We start from the raw sequence: 23920 nt of genomic DNA on the forward strand, positions 1-23920 counted from the left end.
GCTAAATACTCCACACATATCTTAAAACCAAAATTGAATCATATTATACGGCAAATGAGCTTAATTTATTTTATTTTTTTATACAAACTTTAGGGTTTAAGTTAAATAGAATATCCAAAACTATCATAAATTCATTGTTCTATCTTGTTTACTCGATTATAAATTAATCTTTAATTATTTTAATTTATAATATAATAACAAAATTTCATTCGAAAATTTTAGATATTCGATTAGTAACCGCGAAATAATTAAGTACGGCGTATCATAATATAAGTAGTTTTATTTTAGCATTTTTTTTTTTGTTTTGGTGAAATACTTAATTTCAAGTTTTTTGAATTATAATTGTATGTAGAAGGAAGACACGATTAGTTTAACTAGGAGATGATTGAATTGAATTAAATAAATTTAATATATTATTACTTTTTAAGTGATTTATTACCATGAACAGTTTAAGATTTTTGTCATAAAATTATCAAAATTAAATTAATATTAATTTAAAAATAATCTAAATTAAATATATTAATAAAAGTATAAAAAAAAATATATATATATATTTATATTCACGCACAAAATAAAATAAATATATATTGTGTTTGCACTTGATATCAATTACCAAACATTTAACAGAACAATAATTACCCAACTCAGTCATATACTACCAAATACAGTATTTTATTAAATAGTGCTTAATTTTTCGTTTATTATATAATATTTAATATAGTATTTTTAATAAATATTTTATTGTAGCAACATTATGAAAATACAGTTATATTATATTCAATGCTTAAATAAACCATGGTTGCTTTCACAAAACAACAAATCTTAATTTTTCTATAAAAAAAAAAAACTAATTAAAAAATTGGAAGACACATATTCTCTAAAATGAATTATCATGTCTTGGAACCCCTCAACAAAAAAAGAATATTATTTATTGAAAAAAAAAATAGAATTTAAAATACAATTTTTTAATTTCACTTTGAATTCTTTTATATGTATATTTTTTTTAATATTGTAGCACAGTTTACATGATTTTCTATTATTTTCCATTTATTAAAAAATAAATTTAGACGAATTCTTAAACATATATTAAATAAAAATTAAACTAGTTGTAAAATTATTAAAAGTATAAAAGGGTAATTACCTGTATTCATGTTAGATTTATTTCAAACATAATAACTCAATCAAAATTCATAAAACCAAACGAAAATGTTCAAAAACAATAATTAATTTCCAAAAGAAAGTATATTATAAAATTTATATTCAAAAGAATTATATTTTATTATTTATTTGTTCCAAACTAAGCCTATGACACCAGTTTTTCTATAGACACTAATTTGTTAATAATTTTATCTCATCATTAATTTCTTACAGATTTAAAAAATCAACTCGCTTTTTTATTAGTTTCGTAAAATTACTCGTTTTCCAAAATTAATCAAATTGTGCTTAATTTATTTTAATGACGAGGGACCTTCTTATTTCTTAAAGGGCGTGAGTGGAAACTGATGTTCGTTACCTGTGGTTTCCCAGATTTCGTAAACGACCAATGGAATTGCGCCTAGACACGAAGCCCTAACAAAGACATTTATTAGGTATTTCGCACGCTTCACATTGCTTTAGCCAATCAACATTCAAGAACCTTAAATGACATATCACCCGCAGTTCACCCAATCAACGCTAACAAAGAAATTTGATTTCCTTTAAACTTTGTTGTAAAAATTCTATTAAAAATAAAAATTAATTCAATTCTCATTCTGATTTCATTTTTTTACAAGGCAGAGGAACCAGCGTGCGTTCTAGTAAGAAATTACACATCAAACAGGAAGAAGAAAGACTCTCAGATCCAAATTTCTTCTCTTTCTTTGCGATCTCCAAATTCAGCTACTCTGTTATCGAGTTTCGAATTAGGACTCTCCACTCGGTTCAGTCTCGTGATTGATCGATTCGCAACTTCTCGGTCTGGTTTGGTTTCATTTTCTGTTTGGATCTGATTGAAGCTTGGGACGGTGCTTCGACCCTGGACCCAATCATGAATCCCTTCTCGTCCGGTACGCGTCTAAGGTGAGTTATAGCATTTATTCACTCTATCTTTTGCTTTTTTTTTAATTAATAATTTCAGATCAAATACAAGGGATTCGGCTGATACATGTATTAGTTATGACTCGCAGTAGACCGACCTGATTGAGCGAGTGGTTGAAGGTGTTGAATTTTCTTTTCGTTCTCCGAGTTGAATATTAAGCTGATTTGAAAATGGCTTTGCGTTATCAGTGGCATAATTCGTTGTTAGTTTATGTTGGCATTCTGTTAATGATTGTTTTGGGTTGTCGGAGTTTAGGTTGTCGGAGTTTAGGTTGCTTGGGTTTGAATTTTGATTGGTAGTGAGCTACAAGTGGGCAACTAGTAAAGCAAATGTGTAAATGAGTGAGCTGTTGATATACCATGTCTTTAAAGCATAACTGCTGGGAGATCCCCTTGTTTCTGGAATCTTTACATTGCATAAGGTAGAATGTCTAGGTGCTACACCCTCCGCAGTGAAAAAGATGTTGCTCTTCGGGGTTTATTGCCTTGCCAGGTAAATAAATAAGTGAGAAAATTCAACAACGAGGAAAATTTTGTGGGTGGCTTGAAAGGGAATTTTGGCATTAATTTCAACCTTATTCAAATATGAAAATATTTGGACTGTCCAAATAAAACTTTAGACGATCTTATTGTTTATGCTTTCTTTGGGCATTGCGATAATTTGCGATACTCTTTTGAATGCTCAATTTTGTGAAGAAGGAAGAAGGTTTGTCGTATATGGAAGGCCACGTCCAGATAAGAAGTGATGAAGGATGTTGATTGAAAACTGATACGTGAATTGGATGAGTGATGAGATTGATTTAATTGGAAAATAAAAATGCTACTCTTATTTGGTTTCCGAGTGCCGGGGAATTGGGCAGAGCTTTCTCTAAGTATTTTAGCCGTTTCCCATATCTCCACCAGAGGGTTTCACTTGACAGTAAGTCACTTGACAGTTAGGGGATTAACGGGATGCATTATCATGTATTTTGGGAGGAGTCTTTCATGGTTTAGTTTTTGAAGTTAATTTGTTTTGAGTAATCAACTAGATGCTAATAGGAAATCATGTTCAATATTAATGATGATATTATACTTAAGCAGAGTTTATCATCCAGATAATTTCTGTGATCTCTACCTTTGGAAACTGGTATTTTGTTCTTGAAGCAGGTATTGCATCTCCCATAATTCTTTATGTTGGCTTTACATTGTGGTCAAAAGAATGCGGCCTTCTATATTGAAGGTTCAACTTTTGGATTCAGAATTGGAAATTATAGTTATGGTTCATAAATGGCTTCAGCTGCATTTAGTATAATCATTACATTTCTTAGTTAAAAAAAAAGTCTTCGTTATCAATTTCTTCCTACCTGGAATAGGTTGCAAGAGCATGCAGTGTAGCTAGATTGTATGTGTCAGTGCTAAGTAGGAAGTGATGTGGCTTCATTTGTATGATTATACTTATTCTCTTAGGACACAGGACCCTTGAAAATAGCAGAAGAATCTAGATGGCTGTTCAGGACTTTTTTTTTTTTTATAGAAAAGGAAGTATTATCATAGAGAAGAGAGAAGAGAAAGAAAAATACAAGTTAAGAAGGTAAGTTCTTCTTTGGAGAGCCTCTGAAAGGAACAGGAGGAAAGAAAACAAAGACAAAAAACTCAATACAAGACAGCACCCCAATTCGTTTTTATCAAGGACTGAGAGATTTTATAAAGCACCCCATGTGCCTTGGCCAAGAAGAAGCCAAGAACGCCATTCTGTCTCAAAGAATAGGAGGAAAGTGACTATTGGAGCTATTATCTGAGAGTCTTAATGGTTCATTTGCGAATTTTGAACTGTGGAGGCTGGTATTGTTGATAGCATTACCTATCTTAGAGATAGAAGATCTTGATTGGAATCTGTAACAGCAAGATAACTTTTGGTAGTCAACTATAGTGGTCCTGGCTCTTTTTCCCAATTAGATGGTGGGAGGTGATAATGAATTCTTCTTTCAGTTTTATTTGAGTACATGATTTCTTGGAACTTCTTCAACTGAGTGAGTAATTCCATATTAGCTAATGACTGATTGTATGGCTTGATATCTTGATATGCTAATCTGTGATAGTGAGATACATTAATGAGTCAATGACCATGAGTCTGATTCATTTTCTTTTTCCAATTAGATAATGGACAGGGAGAATGAATAGTTTCCTCTTTCAATTGTATCATGTATTAACTGATTGTTTAACATGGTGGGTTAAGAGCTGCTATTGTTTTTTTTTTCTTTTTTTCTTCTAGGAATATAGTTTGTTCACTATAATTTTATTTTTGGGGAAGCCGTAAAAAAAATACTTATTTATATATGATTATCTATCTGTGTGTCTCTCCCAGAATTATATACATTTCTTGCTCTCCTGGAATTGTAATAGTTAACTTGAACTTTTGATAAAAAAATTGATGATTTATGTTTTGATTTGGAAACATATTGTTACTCTTTTTTCTCTCTTCATATAGATGCTTATTTATTGGTGAGGAACTTGATCAATACGTTTTGATTTCGACTTTTTTGAAATAGTATGTACTTACTTCTTGGATACAGGGATATGATTCGGGCGATACGTGCATGCAAAACAGCAGCTGAGGAACGTGCCGTTGTAAGGAAAGAGTGTGCTGCCATTCGTGCTGCAATTAATGAAAATGATCAGGATTATAGGCACCGTAACCTGGCAAAACTTATGTTCATTCACATGCTTGGTTACCCTACACATTTTGGGCAAATGGAGTGCCTTAAGTTGATTGCTTCTGCTGGATTCCCAGAGAAGAGAATCGGTTATCTTGGCCTCATGTTGCTTCTTGATGAAAGACAAGAAGTTCTAATGTTGGTTACAAACTCGTTGAAGCAGTATCCTGTCCAGATTTTTTTATGGCTTTTTTCCCGAAGTTCTATTTTGCCAATTCTAGTTTATTCAGACAATTTTTTGAGTCTCACATTTTATTTTGAATTGGTGGTTTTTTTTTGGGCGGGGGGGGGGGGGGGGGGGGGGGGGGATACTGTGTGGAAATTAACTTTTCCTTGCAGCAGCCTTAACTTAAGTGCAGAGATCTCAATCACTCAAACCAGTATATAGTGGGACTTGCTCTTTGTGCCTTGGGAAATATTTGTTCTGCTGAAATGGCTCGTGATCTTGCACCAGAAGTGGAGAGATTGCTTCAATTCCGTGATCCTAATATTCGGAAAAAAGTGAGTGTTGCTTACTTTTTATTGTTCTATTAGAGGGAAAGGAGAGACCCGGGACTAAAAATTTGTGGTTTCTCTTTCTTTAAACTGGCTGGGGGCTCTTTTACAAAACTGGCTGGAGATTACATCCTTCTAGGGGTTAGAACTGCAGTTTAGAGTTAGAAATCCCATTGCTGAAGAAAATAGGCGGTATGATAACATGAGTTTTTACTTGGCATCTTCAGTGTTCATGCAAATCTGTTTCAATTGGAGCTTTTCTCTTTTAGTCCTGATACATACCCACTCATGCCCTAGCAAGTATAGTGGAGGATAATTTGTTTTTTGATGATCTAAGATAACAATATCAGAAATAATGCACTGAAGTATAGAAGAATTAGTAACTCTAAGATAGTTTTTTTTTTTTTTTAAAGTATGGAGTATATTAATTACAAGCACCAAGGGGGTGCCTACCCATGTATAAATATATTTACAAATGATTAGGATATTAATAAGGTCTCCTAAATCCTCCATAGAATACAAAAGGTGGGCCGTGACCAAAAAACCAGGATTTGAAACCATCTAATTTTAAGCCTATCAAAAAACCTCTTTCACCCCTTCAAAAGTGTTTTTTTTTCTTTCTACACCACCCAAAAGATTGCAAGGGGAACGAGACCAAAATATTTTTCTGCGACCACTAATACCCTTCCATGCATATATCTCATCCCTTACATTACCCACTGTTACCCAGCTAATCGCAGTAACTTATGCATGCCATAAATCATAAGTTATACGCAAAAAGGCACTAAAGTAAAATATAGTTGCAAGTCTCCTCTGCTCTCTTGCATAAAAAGCAACCGTTCACCTTAATCTTTCCCCTTCGGATCAACTTGTCAATGGTAAGAATACATGCAGACCCTGCTTCCCAAGCAAAGAAAGCATTTCTGGAGAAGTATTCACTTTCCAGATTTGTCAGAAAGGGAACTTATTCTCCAATTTCATTTGTGGCCAAATTGTTAGAGAAGGGCACAACCGTGAATATCCCTATTGGGTTCAGTGTCCAAACCGGTTGATCATAAATCTCGTTCAAAGATATAGAAGACAATGAGCTTAAGAGAGATTCGTCTTCATTTTTCCCCAATTGTTAAGATTTCTCAATATCTCTACATGCCACTCTCTCTCTCTTCCAAGGTCTCTATATGCTTCATTGACTGGAATATCCTTATATCGTGCAATAACAAAGATTTTTCGGAAACTGTCTCTAAGCGTTCGTTCTCCAAGCCAAGGTTTCGTCCAAAAGCTAGTTCTCTCCTCATTACCAACTCTCTACTTGATACATTTATGAAAATTATCCATTCTCATACATATTTTCGCGACACCCCAATCCCATGCAGTCCTGTCACCGCTCTGGAATACCAGCCCCTCTCCACCATACCAAACTTCACCTCAATAACCCTCTGCCAAAGAATTTCGTTTTCTTTCATAAACCACAAAATCGACTTGCCCTAGGACGTCTTATTCATTTCTACTATAAATCTCAAACCCTAGCCACTTTGATGCAAAGATCTTTCTAACACTTCCCGCGTGACCAAATGATATTTCCTTCTCTCCTCAGAATCACGCATAGAAATCTGCTCTGAATTGCTTTCAATTTCTTTGCAGCATTCACCAAAATTGTTAAAAGGGACATTATACACGGAAAGGTTGGATAGTATACTTTTAATGAAATTGAGGTGGCCGCCTTTGGATAATAAATTTCTTTGCCACCCTATCAATCTCCTTTCATGTCTTGTCACAATAGCGTCCCACGTCCTCAGATCTTTATATTTTGCTCCTAAAGATATACCCAGGTACTTATTCAGAATTTTCACCACTTTACACCCAGAACATTTGCCAATCTAGTATTCCCCCATCACGCAGTCTCACCAACTCTGGCTTTGTGAAGTTGATATTGGGACTAGAAACCCCTTGAAAATACAGTAGAACACATCTTAGGTTAAGTAGTGCTCCTCCGTTTGGTTCACAAAACAGTAGATAGTCTATTCCATCACACCATTTGAATGAAAAAGTTGTTAAAATTTGTTTTTATGACTGTATATTTTATCATCTGGATTTCTACTCTACCTTCGCAAGTTCTCCTGGGAAATCTTGCAGTAAGGCTCCATTTTGAAGTGCTTTTCATGGATTTCAATAATTTTTCATGAGATTGCTATTATCACATGCTATAAACCTTGCTGCCAAATCTTTGAAGAATTTTTTAAGTAAATTAATTCCTAGATTTACCATACAGAACAACTGAATGTTCGTGTGATTCTTTGATGTCATAATTTCTATATTTTGCAAAAAATTTGGTGTCATAATTTCTATTACAAACCAAATGCTGTTATCAGATGGTCTAAACTTCTATATATTTTAATGACAAATCTAATTTTTCTTATGAGAGGTAAAATGAATATGTGATTTGCTCTTTGTATTCATTTGCTTCTTTGGTTTGTTTTCAAGTACTCATCCTTATAATTGTTTGTCTATTCTGTTGAATTTAGGCAGCACTATGCTCCATACGGATTATAAAAAAGGTCCCAGATCTGGCAGAAAATTTTATAAACACTGCTGCCTCCTTACTTAAAGAAAAGCACCATGGAGTTCTTATAACAGGAGTTCAACTTTGTACTGATCTGTGTAAAGTCAGTGCTGAAGCTCTTGAATATTTTAGAAAGGTAAAACTCTTTTCATGTTTTGTTCTTATTTTATTTTTTGGGGGAGTGGAGGGGCTCTTTGGAAAGTATAGAGGGTAGCTAATAATGACTAAAAAACAGCCATACTTTATGTGGAAATCTGTTGGGTCTTTTGATCTCAGTGTCAGTCTGACACGTGACTTGTTTACTAGTCATCCACGAACTTCTATAGAAATACTTGAGTCTTTCTGTCATTTACTCCTAATTTTTCATGGAAAATACTATTTTTTCTTCTGTAAAAATTGTTTTGTGGCTGCAGAAATGTACAGAGGGATTGGTCAAAACTTTAAGGGATGTAACAAATAGTCCATATGCACCTGAGTATGACATTGCAGGCATTACAGATCCTTTCCTTCACATCAGATTGCTTAAACTATTGCGTACTTTGGGGCAAGGGGATGCAGATTCTAGTGACTGTATGAATGATATCCTTGCTCAGGTTATTTTCCCTTTCTTTCTTCTGTCTGAAAAATTCATTCAAGCTTCAGGTAGCTGCCGCTTTTCCAGTTTGCTATTCTATTTTATTTCTCTTATTATTTTTCTGGTTAGATGCTTTTCATTTCCCAATTCTTCAAACTTACATGCCTTCAATTATCTCATTTCTTGGTGTATGTTATGTCGTTCTCAGGTGGCAACAAAAACCGAGTCAAATAAAAATGCAGGAAATGCCATTTTATATGAATGTGTTGCGACTATTATGAGTATTGAAGATAATGGTGGCCTACGTGTGCTGGCTATTAATATTTTGGGAAGGTTCCTGTCCAATCGTGACAATAATATCAGGTTCTCTTCTTATCCAACTCTTAATATAGCATATAACAATCTTGTACTCTGTAGTTGACTAAATCAATTTTTTGGTGTCAATAGCTACCCTATCTTTTTTTTGGCCAACTTATTCCCTGTTCAGCTAAAGTTAGTATTTATTTTTTAAAAAAGAACTTCTTATAGTATCTGCTTATCTTTCTTGCTGCTGGATTTATCCTTTGCTGTTATATTGTGTTTAAACCTTTGAAACCATCATATTTGAGATGTGAAAAGCTAGTAGGTTTAAACTACATATGTTTACTGAAGTTTCAGTCTGGAAGGTCTTGGGATTACTGTGAATGATGTGGAAAGATCTAAGAATTTTTATTCTTGAGAAGAAGAAAAAGTATAATATGTCTGTAAAAGAGCACCAAGGGAGTTCAACCGCTATACAAAATTATTTACAGCTCAACCAATCAATAAAGTCACCTAAATTCTCACTAGAGTACAATGGATGACCCTTAATAAAAGAATTAAGGACCTGGAACCTAGAATCTTAGTTCTGTAAAAGAAAATTCTATCCATTCGAAAGTTCTCCTCTTCCTCTTCTTCCAAATCACCAAAAAAAAAGTAGCTAAAGGGATAAGTCTTGGAGATTGTTTATCACTTTAGATGCCTTTCCACACTTCTATCTATGACCCAACTCAGACCAGAAGGCTGAAAGGAAAAGACAAAAGACAATGAATTAATATGGGCTAAAATATGCACATATGTGGATTGGTTGGCAGTAATATGTCTGGGCTTTGCGCTAACATGGCAAGATGTGGGGTGGTTGGTATTAGTATGTCCGGTAGCACATTGAACAATCTAGCGGAGGTTATTGGTCGTGTGTCTCTAGCATGGCCTATTACATGTCTTGGCTTTCCATGGGGCGGTAACCCTAGGTATAAGTTTTGGGATGAGGTGGTAAGTATGGTATATTGACGGTTAGATAATTGGAAAGGAGTCTATTTTTGCTGGGTGGTAAGGTCACTCTTATTCAAGCATGATTGTCTAGTATACCTATCTATTTTGTGTCCTTATTTAAGGTTCTTGACAGTGTGATTGAGCACTAGAAGGTGCAATGAGGACTCTTCTATGGGCGGGGAATGGTGAGGATAGGAGAGATCATCTGGTTAATTGGGAGGTATGTTTTAGATCTAGAACATTTGGAGGTCCCTTCAAAGGTGAAGGTTTTGTGTGGACTAAGCTTAACATTAATGAGTTGCTGCAAATTCATAGGCCTAACTGAGCTTTATCTCCTAACATTTGTTTTGTATGCCATAAGGGCAGGGAAGCACATTCTCATTTCTTTTTACTTTGTCAAGTGGTATGGATATTATGGGCCATGCTTTTCAACACTTCCTAATATGAGTTACTCCTTTGAATTGTTTCATCAACACAAATTTTGGTGCCTTCGGGGTTAAGGTTGAGGTTGTACCATTGTGGTAGGGGCGTTTTTTCTGTCTCTTGACATTTGTGTTATATGGCATAAGGGCAGGGAAACATTTTCTCATCTCTTTTTACATTGTCAAGTTGCATGGAAATGATGGGTCATGCTTTTTAACACTTTTAACCTAGTATGAGTTACTCCTTTGAATTGTTTCATCAACACAAATTTTGGTGCCTTCGGGGTTAAGGTTAAGGCCAGACCATTATAGTAGGAGCAATTTTTGATGGTTTTTGGACTAGTTGGATTGGAAGAAATCAGTGGATATTTGATGACCGTTCTTTGCAGGACAACCTTATATATGAGAAGATGACATTCTTGCTTCCTTTTGGGCCAAAGCTCATGGGAAATGCTCTGACATCTCCCTCACTATCCTACGTAGGAGATGGGATGCTACACTAACAGGATTGGTTCTCTTTTTGGTGCTTCCCTTATGTATTTTTTGTTTCCTTTTATTTCAGCTGGATATCCTATCCGCTTCCTTTTTTGTAATATTTCCTCCTTATCTTAATATATTTTCTTTTTCTATCAAAAAGAAAAAAATTATATATGCACATGTGTGTGTTGCTTACTTGTGAAGGGTTCCTCATTGAGATTCTAAAGTGGTCTTGAGATGTGTTCATGTGGTACGTAGAATTAGTTCTTGAATGTCTATGTTTTATATGTGATTTTCTGAGTATATATGTGATTTTCTGAGTATTTTGGTTCAGCTTCGTATTGCAGTATGCTGACAACTATTTGTTTCCCTGATTGATATACGTTTAAAGTTTTGCAGACCTTGTGTCACTCATCCATATGTTATCCAGCTGCTATCTAATATATTATCTGTCAATGACATGTTTCTTAGATATGTTGCATTGAACATGCTGATGAAGGCTATCAGTGTTGATGCCCAAGCAGTGCAGAGGCATAGGGCTACCATCCTGGAATGTGTGAAGGTAGTTCAAAGATGACTTCTTTCATGCCTGATAACATCAGGAGGTTACTGAATTAGTTATTTTCTTTTTCTTAAGAATTCTTTTGTTTTCCCATTATTTTTATTTTTCCTTTTCTCAGTATAATAATGCTTGTTGTGATATTTATCATGTATGGGCTTAATAAAGATTTCCTATGCCAAAAGTTGCAGTGTTTGGTCCATATTTAAGGCATATAGGACCTGGTGATTTTGTTATTTGACACTGCACCTTAAACCACAAACCTACTTTTGCATATTTCCTTCAAAGGCAAGACTATTTGTTTTCTTGTGGATATTGTTGGATCCTTGTTTTCCGCTATTAACTTTTTGCTATTTTCTTCTAGTTGATATGATTTGTATTTTCACCTGTTTCTCCCACAGTGGAGAGTTTTTTGTGTTCCAGTATTCAGGGAGAAGGGGTGGGGAAAGAAGCTAAATCCCTATGGAAAGGGGTTGTTTTTGCAGGGGTATGAAAGATATAGCTTGAATGAAACTGTAGGATATTCAATGAACGACACACCTCATTCTACGATTTGTGGGAAAGATAAATTTTCCTGGCAACCTTATGGGCTAAAGCACATAGGTATTACCCCAACACAAATATCTTGGAGCTCCATTGAAACTGGGCAGCGCATAGGTGTTATCTCAGCACAAATATTTCTAGCCCATAGGATGTGGCATTTTGTGCATTAGCTTTCTGCTTTTTTTTAATACTCTGTTTGGAGAAGCTTTATTCGTTGTGTTTGTAACTCTTTCTTCCTGTATCTCTAATAAAGCTTCTTCTTTAATAAGAAAAAGAAAGAAATTTACACATGTTTCTCTTTGATTTATGGTTATTATCATGTTTGTACAACAACTATGATGAGTTTGTAAATTTTGTTGTGAAGAGCATAACAATTTTCAGAAGTGTCCTAATTCCAGGCAGTGTTTTTTTGTCTTAGACTGCTTTATTATTATTATTGACTGAAAAATTCCTTTATGTTATTTTGTTTTTTTTTTCCTTTTGATTTCCAAAAATGATTTTGATGATCTTTTTACCCTTTTAGGATTCAGATGCTTCAATTCGGAAAAGAGCTCTTGAACTTGTTTACCTTCTGGTGAATGAGAGCAATGTAAAGCCTTTGACAAAAGAATTAATTGATTACTTGGAAGTAAGTGATCAAGATTTTAAAGGAGATCTTACTGCAAAGATTTGCTCCATTGTTGAAAAGTAAGTTATGCTCTTGTGGGGAGTTTATATTTTTTTTTGTGTAGCTAAACCATACTACTTTATGATCAGGATTTATAGATTCTGAACAAGGACAAGGTGCTAATATAATTGATGATCTTAGCGTCGAGTTGATAATGCATCTAACCCTGAGAAATGATGGCAGATTACTGCCTGTCTGCTGAAAACAAAATCAGCTTTTTGGAATTACTTTACCACAATCTTGTCTGTTAACATTGCCTCTTTGGTGATTTAGGTTTTCCCCTGAGAAAATTTGGTACATAGATCAGATGCTGAAGGTTCTCTCTGAGGTATAATTTTATTTTCTTTTTTTGAGATTACCCCAAGGTATAATTTTAATTAAGAACCTAATCTGGTCTTTTTTCCTTTACGAAAAGAACTTGATAGACATATTTAACTTTGATTGGATATCTCAAATCTGTCTCAGATATTTCAGTGTATTTGCTACTTCAATCTGCATATCAGTTTTATGAGGCTTTGCTTAGAATGTCGGGGTTGGCTAGAGGGTCTTGGGCATTCTTTTTATTTATGAAAAGAACTTGATGGGCATAGTTAATTTTGATAGGATATCTGAAGTCTGCCTCAGGTATTTCAGTGTAGTAGCTAAATCATTTAAAATGCATATCAGTTTTAGGAGGTTTTGCTCAAAATGTCAGGATTCGCTAGAGGGTCTACTTTATGAATGTGTTGCCTGTTAATGTTCAGTCCACATTTATCTGATTGTTAAAATAGAAACGTATGTTGGAACAGTATTCCTCAACTAGCGTGTAGGCCGCATTCTATCATAACCATTTTCACATCTGTCTTTTCTTTGAAAAAAATTAAAATAAAAGGAGCTTAAGCCGCCAGACGAATGGCTCACATATTTTTAGCCAACAATGGTTGGAACAGTGAGCCAACAAAAGAGAAGGCCATGTTGTCTCTTTCCCCCTTCCCTATTTGTTTCTATATTGCTAAATTAACTGTCTTTATTCAAGCACACAGAGATATTTGAAACCAAGAATTGTTGGAACAGTGAGCCAACAGAAAGGGAGGCCTGTTTTCTTCCCCTAATTCCCAATCCCTTATTTGTTTCTATTTTTCAGCATAATAATATATTACGTTTTTCTTTTGCTATAATAACAGTTCTACTGTTTTTTTTTTAATTTTTTAAAGTAATATTACTATTCTTTTTCCTTAAAATAAAATTGTTCTTTTTGTTCATTTTTTCTTTTGATTTAGTAGAATTACCATTTTGTCCTTTATGTATTTTAGTTCTTTGCTAGACATTTCTTTGGTTAAGTAGATTATCGGTTTGTCCTTATTTCCTACATCTTTTTTCTCTTCATAACCTTCTGTATACATTATCAATTTAATTATTAGTTTTTTTTTTTCGTTTATGAGATTAAATCATCTGATTATTATTATTATTATTATTATTATTATTTTGAGATAAAAAGTGTGAATATATATATATATATATATATAAATAGGGTACCAATGGAGTATCACCCACATAGAAATTTACAAAGTTGTTAGGGTATCAATAACATCCCCAAAATTCTCATTTCTAATGATGTCATGATCCAACACAATATTACCAAAATAATTAAACCATACATCTCTTAGTCTATTAATCTCCCTCTTCATACCATTAAACGCCCTCTTATTCCTTTCTTTCCAAATGGCCCAAAAAAGGTTAAAGGGATAATTATAACAATGTTCTTTTTCAGATCAATCCCACTTCAAGCCCAGATCTCATAAAAAACCGAACCAGAGATGACCCAATTGATTCTAATCAGTCTATAAATCTGGCACCATAACTCGTGGACCACCTCACAGTGAAGAAATAAGTGACACCAGGATTCCTCAGCCTTCTTGCACATGAAACACCCATTAACCACAATCTGGCCTCTAGTCTTCAGCCTATCAAGTGTCAATATATTTCCTCTATAAGCCTCCCATGCAAAAAAAAAAAAAAAGATTCTAGGCGGGCCCCTGGAATTCCAGATCTGTCTTGAGGGGAAAGGGGAATGTTTTCCTGCCTAGTCCCCACTAGCTGTTGATACAACAAATCAACCGTGAATTCACCTTTTTTGGAAGGTTTCCAACGAATCTGGTCTGCTTCGCCACTAATTTTACATTGTGAGACCAGTCTCAAAACCTCTTCATAATCAAAGGCCTCCCAATCATTCAGATTTCTAGAGACACTCACTGTCCAAGACAAACAACCATTTTCCATTGCATACGCCTCCTCAACTCTCATGTTTTTCGATTGAGCAATGGCATATCTTCTAGGAAATCTGATTTTCAAGCATCCACCTTCCAGCCACTCATCATGCCAAAACCTAATACAATTTCCCCTACCCGATTACCAGTTGATGTATTCTTTAAATCTTGGCCAGCCCTGTTTGATGGTCTTCCAAAAAGCCAAGCTGGCCCCTGCAATCACGGAAATTCTCCACAGCAAAATCAAGCCAGCCCCATTTAGCAACTATAACCTTTCTCCAAAATCTGCTTTCTTAAAAAATCTCCATAGCCATTTGCCTTGAAGTAGCCCTATTCATATGAACCAGAGATCTGATATTTAAACCGCCCAAGCTATGAGGTTTTTTAACTTTTGACCATCTCACTAAGTGATGCTTTCTTTTCTCAATGCTGCCCCCCCATAAGAAGCAACATTGAGTTGATTCCAATCTTTTTGCAATGCTAACCGGCATAGTTAGAGTAGTTAGATAGTATGTTGGAAGATTAGCAAGTGTACTTTTGATTAGAGTGTATCTTCCTCCTTTTGATAAGAAGTTTCTCTTCCAAGTCGCAAGCTGGTTCTCAAACATTTCAACCACCGGTTCCCATGTTTGTTTATCTTTATACCTCGCCTCTAATGGCATCCCCAAATATTTTATGGGGAGCTGCGCATTTTTGCACTTGAGTAGCTTAGCCAAACTGCTATCATCACCCACACTTCCCAACCTCACTAATTCCGATTTTGATAAATTAATACTGAGCCCCGATACACCTTGGAAACAGAAGAGGAAGCACTTAAGATGCAGTAAGTATTGCTTTTTTGGCCGCAAAAATAACGTGTCATCCGTAAAGAATAAGTGAGATACCTCCACAGAATTAACGGCTCTACCCACCTGCACCCCTCTAACCAGCTGCAGTTCTATAGTCCTCTCCATCAAGCCATTCAAAGTTTCCATCACAACAATAAACAATAACGGGGAGAGCGAATCCCCTTGTCTCAGCCCCCTAGATCCCTTAAAGAATTTGGAAGGTCCACCATTGACAAGAACAATGAAAAAAGTAGTAGTCATACACGTTTTCATCCGTAATCTCCATTTTATGCTAAAGCCCATTTTATATAGCATGTAATCCACAAACTCCCAACAAACATGGTTGTAGGCCTTTTCCATGTCAAGTTTACAAATCAATCCCCCATTTCCATTGTGCACCAAATCATCCACAACCTCATTAGCCACAAGAATAGCATCTTGGATTTGCCTTCCTTCCACAAACAATTTACTCCCAACAAACAAGATCCCTTAAATCATCTGATTATTATTGTTGAATTCTTCAGGTTAAATATTGCAATTTACTTATTTTTGGACTTTCTTGCTGTAAAAGTATTCTTAATAACTTATTTTTGCTAGGTTTGAAGGAAATCTCATATATTCTTGCTTTGGTTAATATAATCTTCTTTTGCTCTTTTTGGCCATCTTTCCTTCTTGGACTCTACAATTCTTTTGTCTTATCTCTTTGTTAAGTGAAAGTATCAGTTTGTCCCTCCAAAGTGAAGCTATTTTGATTTTCATGTTTTTTTTCTTTTCTATGTTCCATTCAATTTCTAAAAGACTAGAGCTTTTTGTTGAGTGGACTAAGTATCTTTTTCCTTATTGATTAAAAAGATTGATCGCAATGGGAGATTCATTTTTCTTGCTGTACGTTGTTTGCGTAGGAGTTTGTGTTCTTTTGATGTTTTCTCTTCCCATTGGTTTTTTAGAAATTACGGGATGTTAGAGGGTTTGGAAGACAAAGTCGTATGTGATACTACCATATATGTTTTTAATAAGTTATTTACATGTTGTTCATCACTGTGTTACGGTTAGATGAACGGAATTACTAAGAACTATGTCATTTTAATGCAGGTAGAAAATAAAACAGCTTATGTCAATTTGTTATATTTCTCTTGTACGTTATTTGTGTTACGATGTAACAAAGCATGGTTATACCTAGTGCATTACTGAATCCTGGCCACTGCCCCATGTTGAATGAATTTACTTTAGTGAATCCAAAAGCATTAAAAGCTGATGAAATTGTTTGGAAATCTTGCAGAGTCTAGAGTTTAAAACTATTTGAAAATGTAAAACTGCTTCTACAAAAACTAATACCATACATAGGTGAGAAAAGAAAAACAAACAGCAGGTATTTTTCTACTAAAGACCAGAAAATAAACTGGATATGTTCTCAACCATATCCATTTTCTATTGGTCACCATGCTGGTTGGAACTTAGGAGTAATAGTTCAATGTCAACCTCTGTGAACTGAGCTGTGAAGGTTGGAACTAGTTTCTTGTCTTGTTAAAGTTTTTGGAAATCTTGCAGAGTCTAGAGTTCATAACTATTTGAAAATGTAAAACTGCTTCTACAAAAACTAATACCATACATAGGTTAAAAAGAAAAACAAGCAGCAGGTATTTTTCTCCTAAAGACCAGGAAATAAACTGGATATGTTCTCAACCATATCCATTTTCTATTGGTCGCCATGCTGGTTGGAACTTAGGAGTAATAGTTCAATGTCAACCTCTGCGAACTGAGCTGTGAAGGTTGGAACTAGTTTCTTGTCTTGGTAAAGTTTGTGGAAGCATTTTCCTAAAGCTGGGGTTACTTTATTTAAAAAAGAAAAAAAAAGCTGGATAGTTATTCTCTTTTGCACTGGACCCTTTTCACATGTTGATTTTTGGGTTCGTATTGAGTATAATTACTGCTGGATCCATTATTTCTTTGTTATATAGCAAACAATTCACTAAATAACAAACATATATGTCAACTCAGTTCAATGTCTTAGCAAACACTGGTTAAATGTATGTTATGTTACAATCAAGTGGCTGCAAAATAATAAAAAGTAGAAAATAGCAATTCTGCTTGAATAAACTAGAATGAAGAAGGCTATGATTTTAGTTCAGGTGGTGAGGAAGAAAGAAGGAATAAAGCATAAGATTAATTAGAGAATGTGCCTGGGAATTCCTATGCCAGGACATGAATTTTGCAATTACTTTGCAGTTAAGGCTTAACTGGATGGCAAACAATATATTCTATTCTTTTGAAAGTAGTATTCAAGGCATACTTATACTATAATTTTTTGTTCCTTGCGACACAATTAATTATACTGTTGTTTTCAAGGTTACTGATCTCTACAATATTGTTAGTAGGCTGGAAATTTTGTGAAGGATGAAGTATGGCATGCCCTTATTGTTGTGATAAGCAATGCTACTGACCTGCATGGCTATACAGTCAGGGCATTGTACAGAGCATACCAGGCATCTGCTGAACAGGTAGTTGGTATTCTTCCTTGACAAGATAATTTGCTCAACTGAAATTCCTGTCAGTTTAATTATTCAAGTGTCCATATATATGGAATCTTGAGAAGATTGCTTTAATATTCTTGTTAGGAAACTCTTGTTCGAGTAGCCATATGGTGCATTGGAGAATATGGTGATCTGTTGGTCAATAATACCGGGATGCTTGATACAGAGGATCCAGTAACTGTGAGCTTTCTCTAATTCAGTAATTTGTTTGACCACAGTTGTTATGGTCATGTTCTGCTGTAATATTCTTGTTCCAAAAAGGGGTAAAACTAGCCAAATACCAAGTAATTTTGTTTTTGGATTTACAGAGTCTTCTTATGAATCAGGGCGGTAAGTTGGATTTTTTTAAATTCCTTTTGGGGGATGCATGTTTGAGGTAAACTAATGTGTCAGCTGACTACTATACATATTGCAAAGTGGGAAAAGGCAATGTCTTAGATGATAATATTAACTTCTTTCCAATCTACATATTTTTTAACAGAAAATTTCAGATTAACTGTTCTTCTATCTTTAATTTTAGTTTTGAAGAAAGAGCAAAGGATACTTCTATCTGTATATTTTGTTTGTTTTAGATGTCTCCTAACCATGTTTACTGGGAGTTTTTCTGAGTTTTCTTATCTGAAGAACTTTGTTAGTAAAGTGACCATAGAGCACAAAGACTAGCTGTACTAGTTGTCTTTTGCAACATAAGCAGTGACATTTGTTGTCTCCAAAAAAGTGATGGCATATTAATGACCCCAAGAGTGCCACTTTTGATAAGACTTTTGGTTGCTTTTTAGAGAAACGAGAAGAAAAAAATGCAAGCACTTTCATGATGGGCTTCTGATGTTATATCAGAATTGGCCCAGCCACACTACCTTGTTGGATATGTAGTCCTTTTGTGTTGTGGTTAGTGCACTCAGGAGGCCAAAGTGTGTGATTTCTGGAACTCAAGATACCAAAAGTATTGAGATTTGCAACTTCCATGGGCATCGATATTTCAAGTGAAGGATTTTTGGTTGCCTCACACCATATCAATAATGCCTCAAGGAAAGAGAGAATATATTCATTTCTTGTGCAATTGCTTCAAAAACACTACTCAACTAACACTTACAAGTAGGAGGCCTGTGTTTTAATAGATTGATGATGAAAATAAAACAAGTATTTTCATTGTCATCCATATATTGGATCAAGAGTTCACCTATTATCTTTTTGACAAAATGAATATATATTTAATATTTTTAGAGAGAAAAAATGTTGTCCAATCATTTTAACATAAAATCATGCCAGTTTGCACGTTCCTTTTGTTTTTAATATTGAACAATTTTTATGATCAATGACTAACTTGACTCCAGCTGTTTTTTTTTTCCTCTACTGAATTTCTTAGTTAGTTAGAATCTGCATTTTATTTTATTGTTTTTTACGGTTGTTAAGGATTTAGTGAAATTGGTTGGTTTCAAAGCAGGTAACAGAATCCGATGCTGTGGATGTCATGGAGACGGCTATAAAGCGTCATACATCTGATCTCACCACTAAAGCAATGGCTTTGATTGCTTTATTAAAGCTCTCATCTCGATTCCCATCTTCTTCAGAGTATGTAATGTTTACTTGACTTCTATTTTAACATATACTATTTACTTTCCGTCTGCGCCTGAAATGTGTTTGATTAGGCTCTCGTTGTTTTGAGATGTCTTGCTTATCTCCCTATTAAATGATTAAAACTTTATTTCATCACTGTTGAGCAAGATTTATCCAGCCATAGTTAGTTGACTTTCTTATTAAATCACGTCATGAACATTCTTTCAATCATATCTGTAGGAGGATTAAGGTTATAATAGTTCAGCATAAAGGCAGCCTCGTCCTTGAATTGCAGCAGAGATCTATTGAATTTAACTCTATTATGGAGAAGCACCAGAACATTAGGTAAGTGATTACCTTTGTTATGCATACTCCTTATGATCTTGAGAAGTGTCCTGCATCCTGTAATTTAAATTCATAGAAGTGATGGATGAATTCATGCAGGCCTTCACTGGTTGAAAGAATGCCAGTGTTGGATGAGGCAACTTTCAGTGGAAGAAGGGCTGGTTCTTTGCCCACATCTGTTTCAACTTCCAGCGCCCTGGCACTTAATCTTCCAAATGGAGTTGCCAAACCTGCTGCAGCTCCTCTGGTGGACTTACTTGACCTAAGTTCCGATGACGTCCCTGCACCAAGTTCTTCTGGTGGTGATTTCCTTCATGATCTCCTTAGTGTTGACTTATCGTCATCCGCAGCACAACCTGGTCAGTCTTCTGGTGTCTGAAATTGCACTTTTTTTAAGCCGCCCTTTTCTTTTACTTTCATTAAGACTGGAGACTGTATTTTCCTGAAACAAAACTAGAAGAAGGTAGAAGAATTCAGTTTCTCAAATAATCACTGCATGAAGCTGTACTGCTTGACATCGTGGTTGTATTCCACTTCCCCAATAATCATATCTGGTGCCTGGTAGTGATATGGGTGCCTGTGGTTTAGCCTAGGTCCACTAGTTGCAATCTAATCTTATTGAATTGGCTTGCCCATACTTGTAGTCCAGTTAACTGTATAGTTTTGTAATTTGATGGGCAGAAATTCTTAATGAATGTGAACTTGATAGAGGAACCTGACACATAACGTTTTGGCCTCAATAACTTATAGGTTAATTTTTTATAGCTGCGGTTATCCTTCACCTCATCATGCAGCTATTTCATCCACTTCTTTTCACATATTTTCGAGAATACAAGTTGACAAAATTTGTGATTGGGATTTTTGCTAATTGTATGATATTCTTTTAGTTTTAGAATTAAGATATTCTTTATCTTTGTTCCAAAGGAGGTGCTGATGCTTTTTCATTTTTCCTATTTAAATTTAATTTAGTTACTATTCTTCTCTACAAATTTTCAGGTGTGACCAAGGCTCCAAAAGCTGGCACAGATATTTTGCTGGATCTTTTGTCCATTGGAACACCAGTTCCTGTAGAGAAGAGCTCATCTCCATCTGATTTGCTGTCCTCAACACACGATAAATCTTCAGTTGCAACATTAGATGTACTCTCATCACCTTCACTTTCTGCACAAGCTGCTTCTCCAGCAGGAGCTACTCCTATGATGGATTTGTTGGATGGCTTTGCTCCAAATCCACCAAAGCAGAGTAAGAATTTTTAAATGGTGAAAATTGTGTTTGGCAGATTTTATTGTTGTTCTTGATGTAGTGATAACTTCTGCCTTTATGAACAGAGGACAACGGTCCAATATATCCATCTGTTGTTGCGTTTGAAAGTGGCTCCTTGAGAATAATGTTCGACTTCTCAAAGCAACCTGAGAATCCGCAAACAACAGTTATACAGGCTACGTTTACAAATTTATCTCCTAATCGCTATACAGATTTTGTTTTCCTGGCAGCAGTTCCAAAGGTAGCTACAGATAGTAGTTGCACCTATTATATATTATTTTCTGTCATTTTTGGTAATTTATTGACTTGTGAGTAGAATTTTGTCATTTCCTATTACCTACGTGTATGATTTGCATTATCAAGCTTGGTAGTCATTATGTTTATGCTCTGAAACTTTGAAGAACTTCGTAACTTAAAAAGCACGGTCACTTATGTATGGGTGGCCTTGAAATGTTCAATTCTAAACAATTGATATCTGCAAAGTCTGGCTGGTTTCTGTATTGAGAATTTCACATTTCCTTAGACACGTCATAAATTCTTTTCAACTTGCAGTTCCTCCAACTGCACTTGGATCCAGCAAGTGGCAATACCCTTCACGCAAATGGTAATGGGAACATCACACAAAGTTTGAGAGTCACTAACAGCCAACACGGGAAGGTATGTGGATGAATGTGTTTTAACAAACATTTAGGTTCTGGATGGAGTATGAAAAGATTTTTCAGTTTTCAGTCCCTAATTTATATGCTTTATGCATGTGTTCCTTAAAGGATGTATGATGGTATGAATTTGTGAAGTAATAATGAATAAATGAAAAGTGTTTTCTGGAAAACAATTAAACAATCTTTGTTCATTTAACGTCATCTTTGTTTTTACTATATTTATTATCATTTTTAAGTACTTATTTTTATGTATAAATATATATAGATTTAGGATACTTTTCATGTGCCAATAGAACCTTCTCAAAATTTTTTCTTTGGTGATTTTGCATGCCTGAGCTATAATTTTTTTTAAAAAATATATATATATATATATATATATATATAATGTATATATTGATGTTGGCACCAAGGGGAGGCTCACTCATATACAAAAATTTACAAATTAATTAAAGTGTCAATAAAGTTCCCTAAATCCTCTATTAAATGAAGATGATGATCCAACAACAAAAAATTAAGAGTCTGGAACTATATATTCTTAAGTAAATCAAAACCATCCACATCATCAATCCCATCAAAAGTCCTTTTGTTCCTCAAAACGAAATTCTAAGCCACAGACTTTGAATGCCTTCTTTAAATGTGTATAAATTCCTTTCTATTTTTATTTTTGAATCAACAAAACCCTGAGCCACAGACTTTGAAGTTACGCTTGCCAGTTAACATCTTTGCCTCTTTTGGGGAATGTTAGTTCATGCCTTTTATGACTAATGTGTTTTTTTTTCCAATTTCCTTGCTTCTCTTCTTGTGTGATAGAGAGAATGATCTTGTTGTTTGTCTGACTCTGTTCGCTCTCTTGAATGATACCGCTGTAGACGCTGGTTCTTTTACTGATAGAGAAGAAAGATCAATATGAGATTTAGGTTAACTATGTAGAGATTTTGCCATGATTGTGATGGGAATCTTTCAAGCAGAATCAAATCTTCCTATGCTGCTGCCTTATTAGCATTTCCAGTTCAAAAGTGTTTCTATAGATCAGATTCCCTTGCAAAATAATATGACTTATGAAATTTCTAAGTTTAGCAGTAGAGAGTACTTCTTGGACTTCCATAAAAAAAGGACTAAGTTAGGGTAGTTACTTGTCTAGAAAATTAGCAGCTGTTACAATATGCTTAGTGTATTTATTGACTTAGGTTGATAAATTTATTAAGATTATTTATACCTGTAATGTTGAGTTTTTGGTTTGGGAACACTGTGGGAACTTGGGGGGACCCATATGGGAGTGAATTGTTACTACTTGTTCTATTACATTCAGCCAACTGATATCTCCACATTTTCTGCTCTTATGAGCCTCGTTTGACTTTCAGAAATCCCTTGTCATGCGTGTAAGAATAGCTTACAAGGTGAACGGCAAAGATATGTTGGAGGAGGGGCAAATCAACAATTTCCCTCATGATTTGTAAGGTTGGTTGGTCCGCAAAGGTTTTCATAGATATACATGTACGATTGCTTATTTTTCATCAACTGGGAAGAGTTGTTTGTAGGGGTAGTGATGTTCCAATTAATTCTTCTTATCCAGGGCCGTTGTGGCTTGTGGCAATTGGTATGAGATTTTGTTAGGGTTTGGCATATGTCAGATATCTTCACACTTCGAATACCGGTTTTTTCTCTACTTTTCGTATTAGGTGTTTATGTACATTATGATATGATATTTTTGTATGTAATTTGTGGGAATCAAAATTTTGCCTTCTCGAGGCGCAAAGAGATGAAACTCTGTTTTGAGGTTCTAATTCGGCTAGTAATGTGAATTTCATGAAGTCACAAACTTTACAAGTAATCTTTTGTCATATTCAAGTTGAAGATGATATAATTGTCTACCGTATCTCGTTGAGGTTCTAAATTGGCTCTTCAGAGGCTGGCCATGTTTCTGATTTTGGGTTTCTTTTTCTAGTTAAGTTCTGGATATTAAATTATTCAATATTAGTCTTCAATTTCTGGATATCAAACTATAAAGAGTTTTGTTCTTTCGGTTCTGACTCTTTTAATGGAAATCATGTTTAAGAGTAATGTGAAATGGATTTAATTTTCCGAAATTGATGTATAGACCGAGTTTATTCAATTAAATAAGCATTGTTCTTTCTG

At 34.8% G+C, this 23920-nt stretch overlaps 1 protein-coding gene across 5 annotated transcripts; it reads left to right on the plus strand.

Moving 5' to 3' along the window:
• The first annotated feature begins 1735 nt into the window (after positions 1-1735).
• LOC110813086 (AP-1 complex subunit gamma-2) lies at positions 1736-23615 on the plus strand. Of its 5 annotated transcripts, XM_088210167.1 has the most exons (19): positions 1736-2058; positions 4629-4931; positions 5129-5270; positions 7787-7960; positions 8238-8417; positions 8607-8761; positions 11059-11149; positions 12213-12376; positions 12630-12684; positions 17805-17930; positions 18045-18140; positions 19402-19532; positions 19758-19862; positions 19962-20221; positions 20859-21104; positions 21191-21366; positions 21678-21782; positions 23146-23242; positions 23358-23615. In XM_088210167.1, the coding sequence occupies exons 1-18, from the start codon at positions 2027-2029 to the stop codon at positions 23239-23241; spliced, it is 2637 nt and encodes an 878-aa protein (XP_088066293.1). In that variant the 5' UTR covers positions 1736-2026; the 3' UTR covers position 23242; positions 23358-23615. The 5 variants fall into 5 exon arrangements, with proteins under 5 accessions (XP_088066293.1, XP_088066292.1, XP_088066294.1 ...); XM_088210166.1 differs by having other exon boundaries at positions 23146-23615; XM_088210168.1 differs by having other exon boundaries at positions 1737-2058; positions 19405-19532; positions 23146-23615.
• Positions 23616-23920: the final 305 nt, after the last annotated feature.

This window comes from Carica papaya, chromosome 8, assembly GCF_054855325.1.
Source record: "Carica papaya isolate Zhongbai chromosome 8, ASM5485532v1, whole genome shotgun sequence".
Classification (NCBI taxonomy): Eukaryota; Viridiplantae; Streptophyta; class Magnoliopsida; order Brassicales; family Caricaceae; genus Carica; species Carica papaya.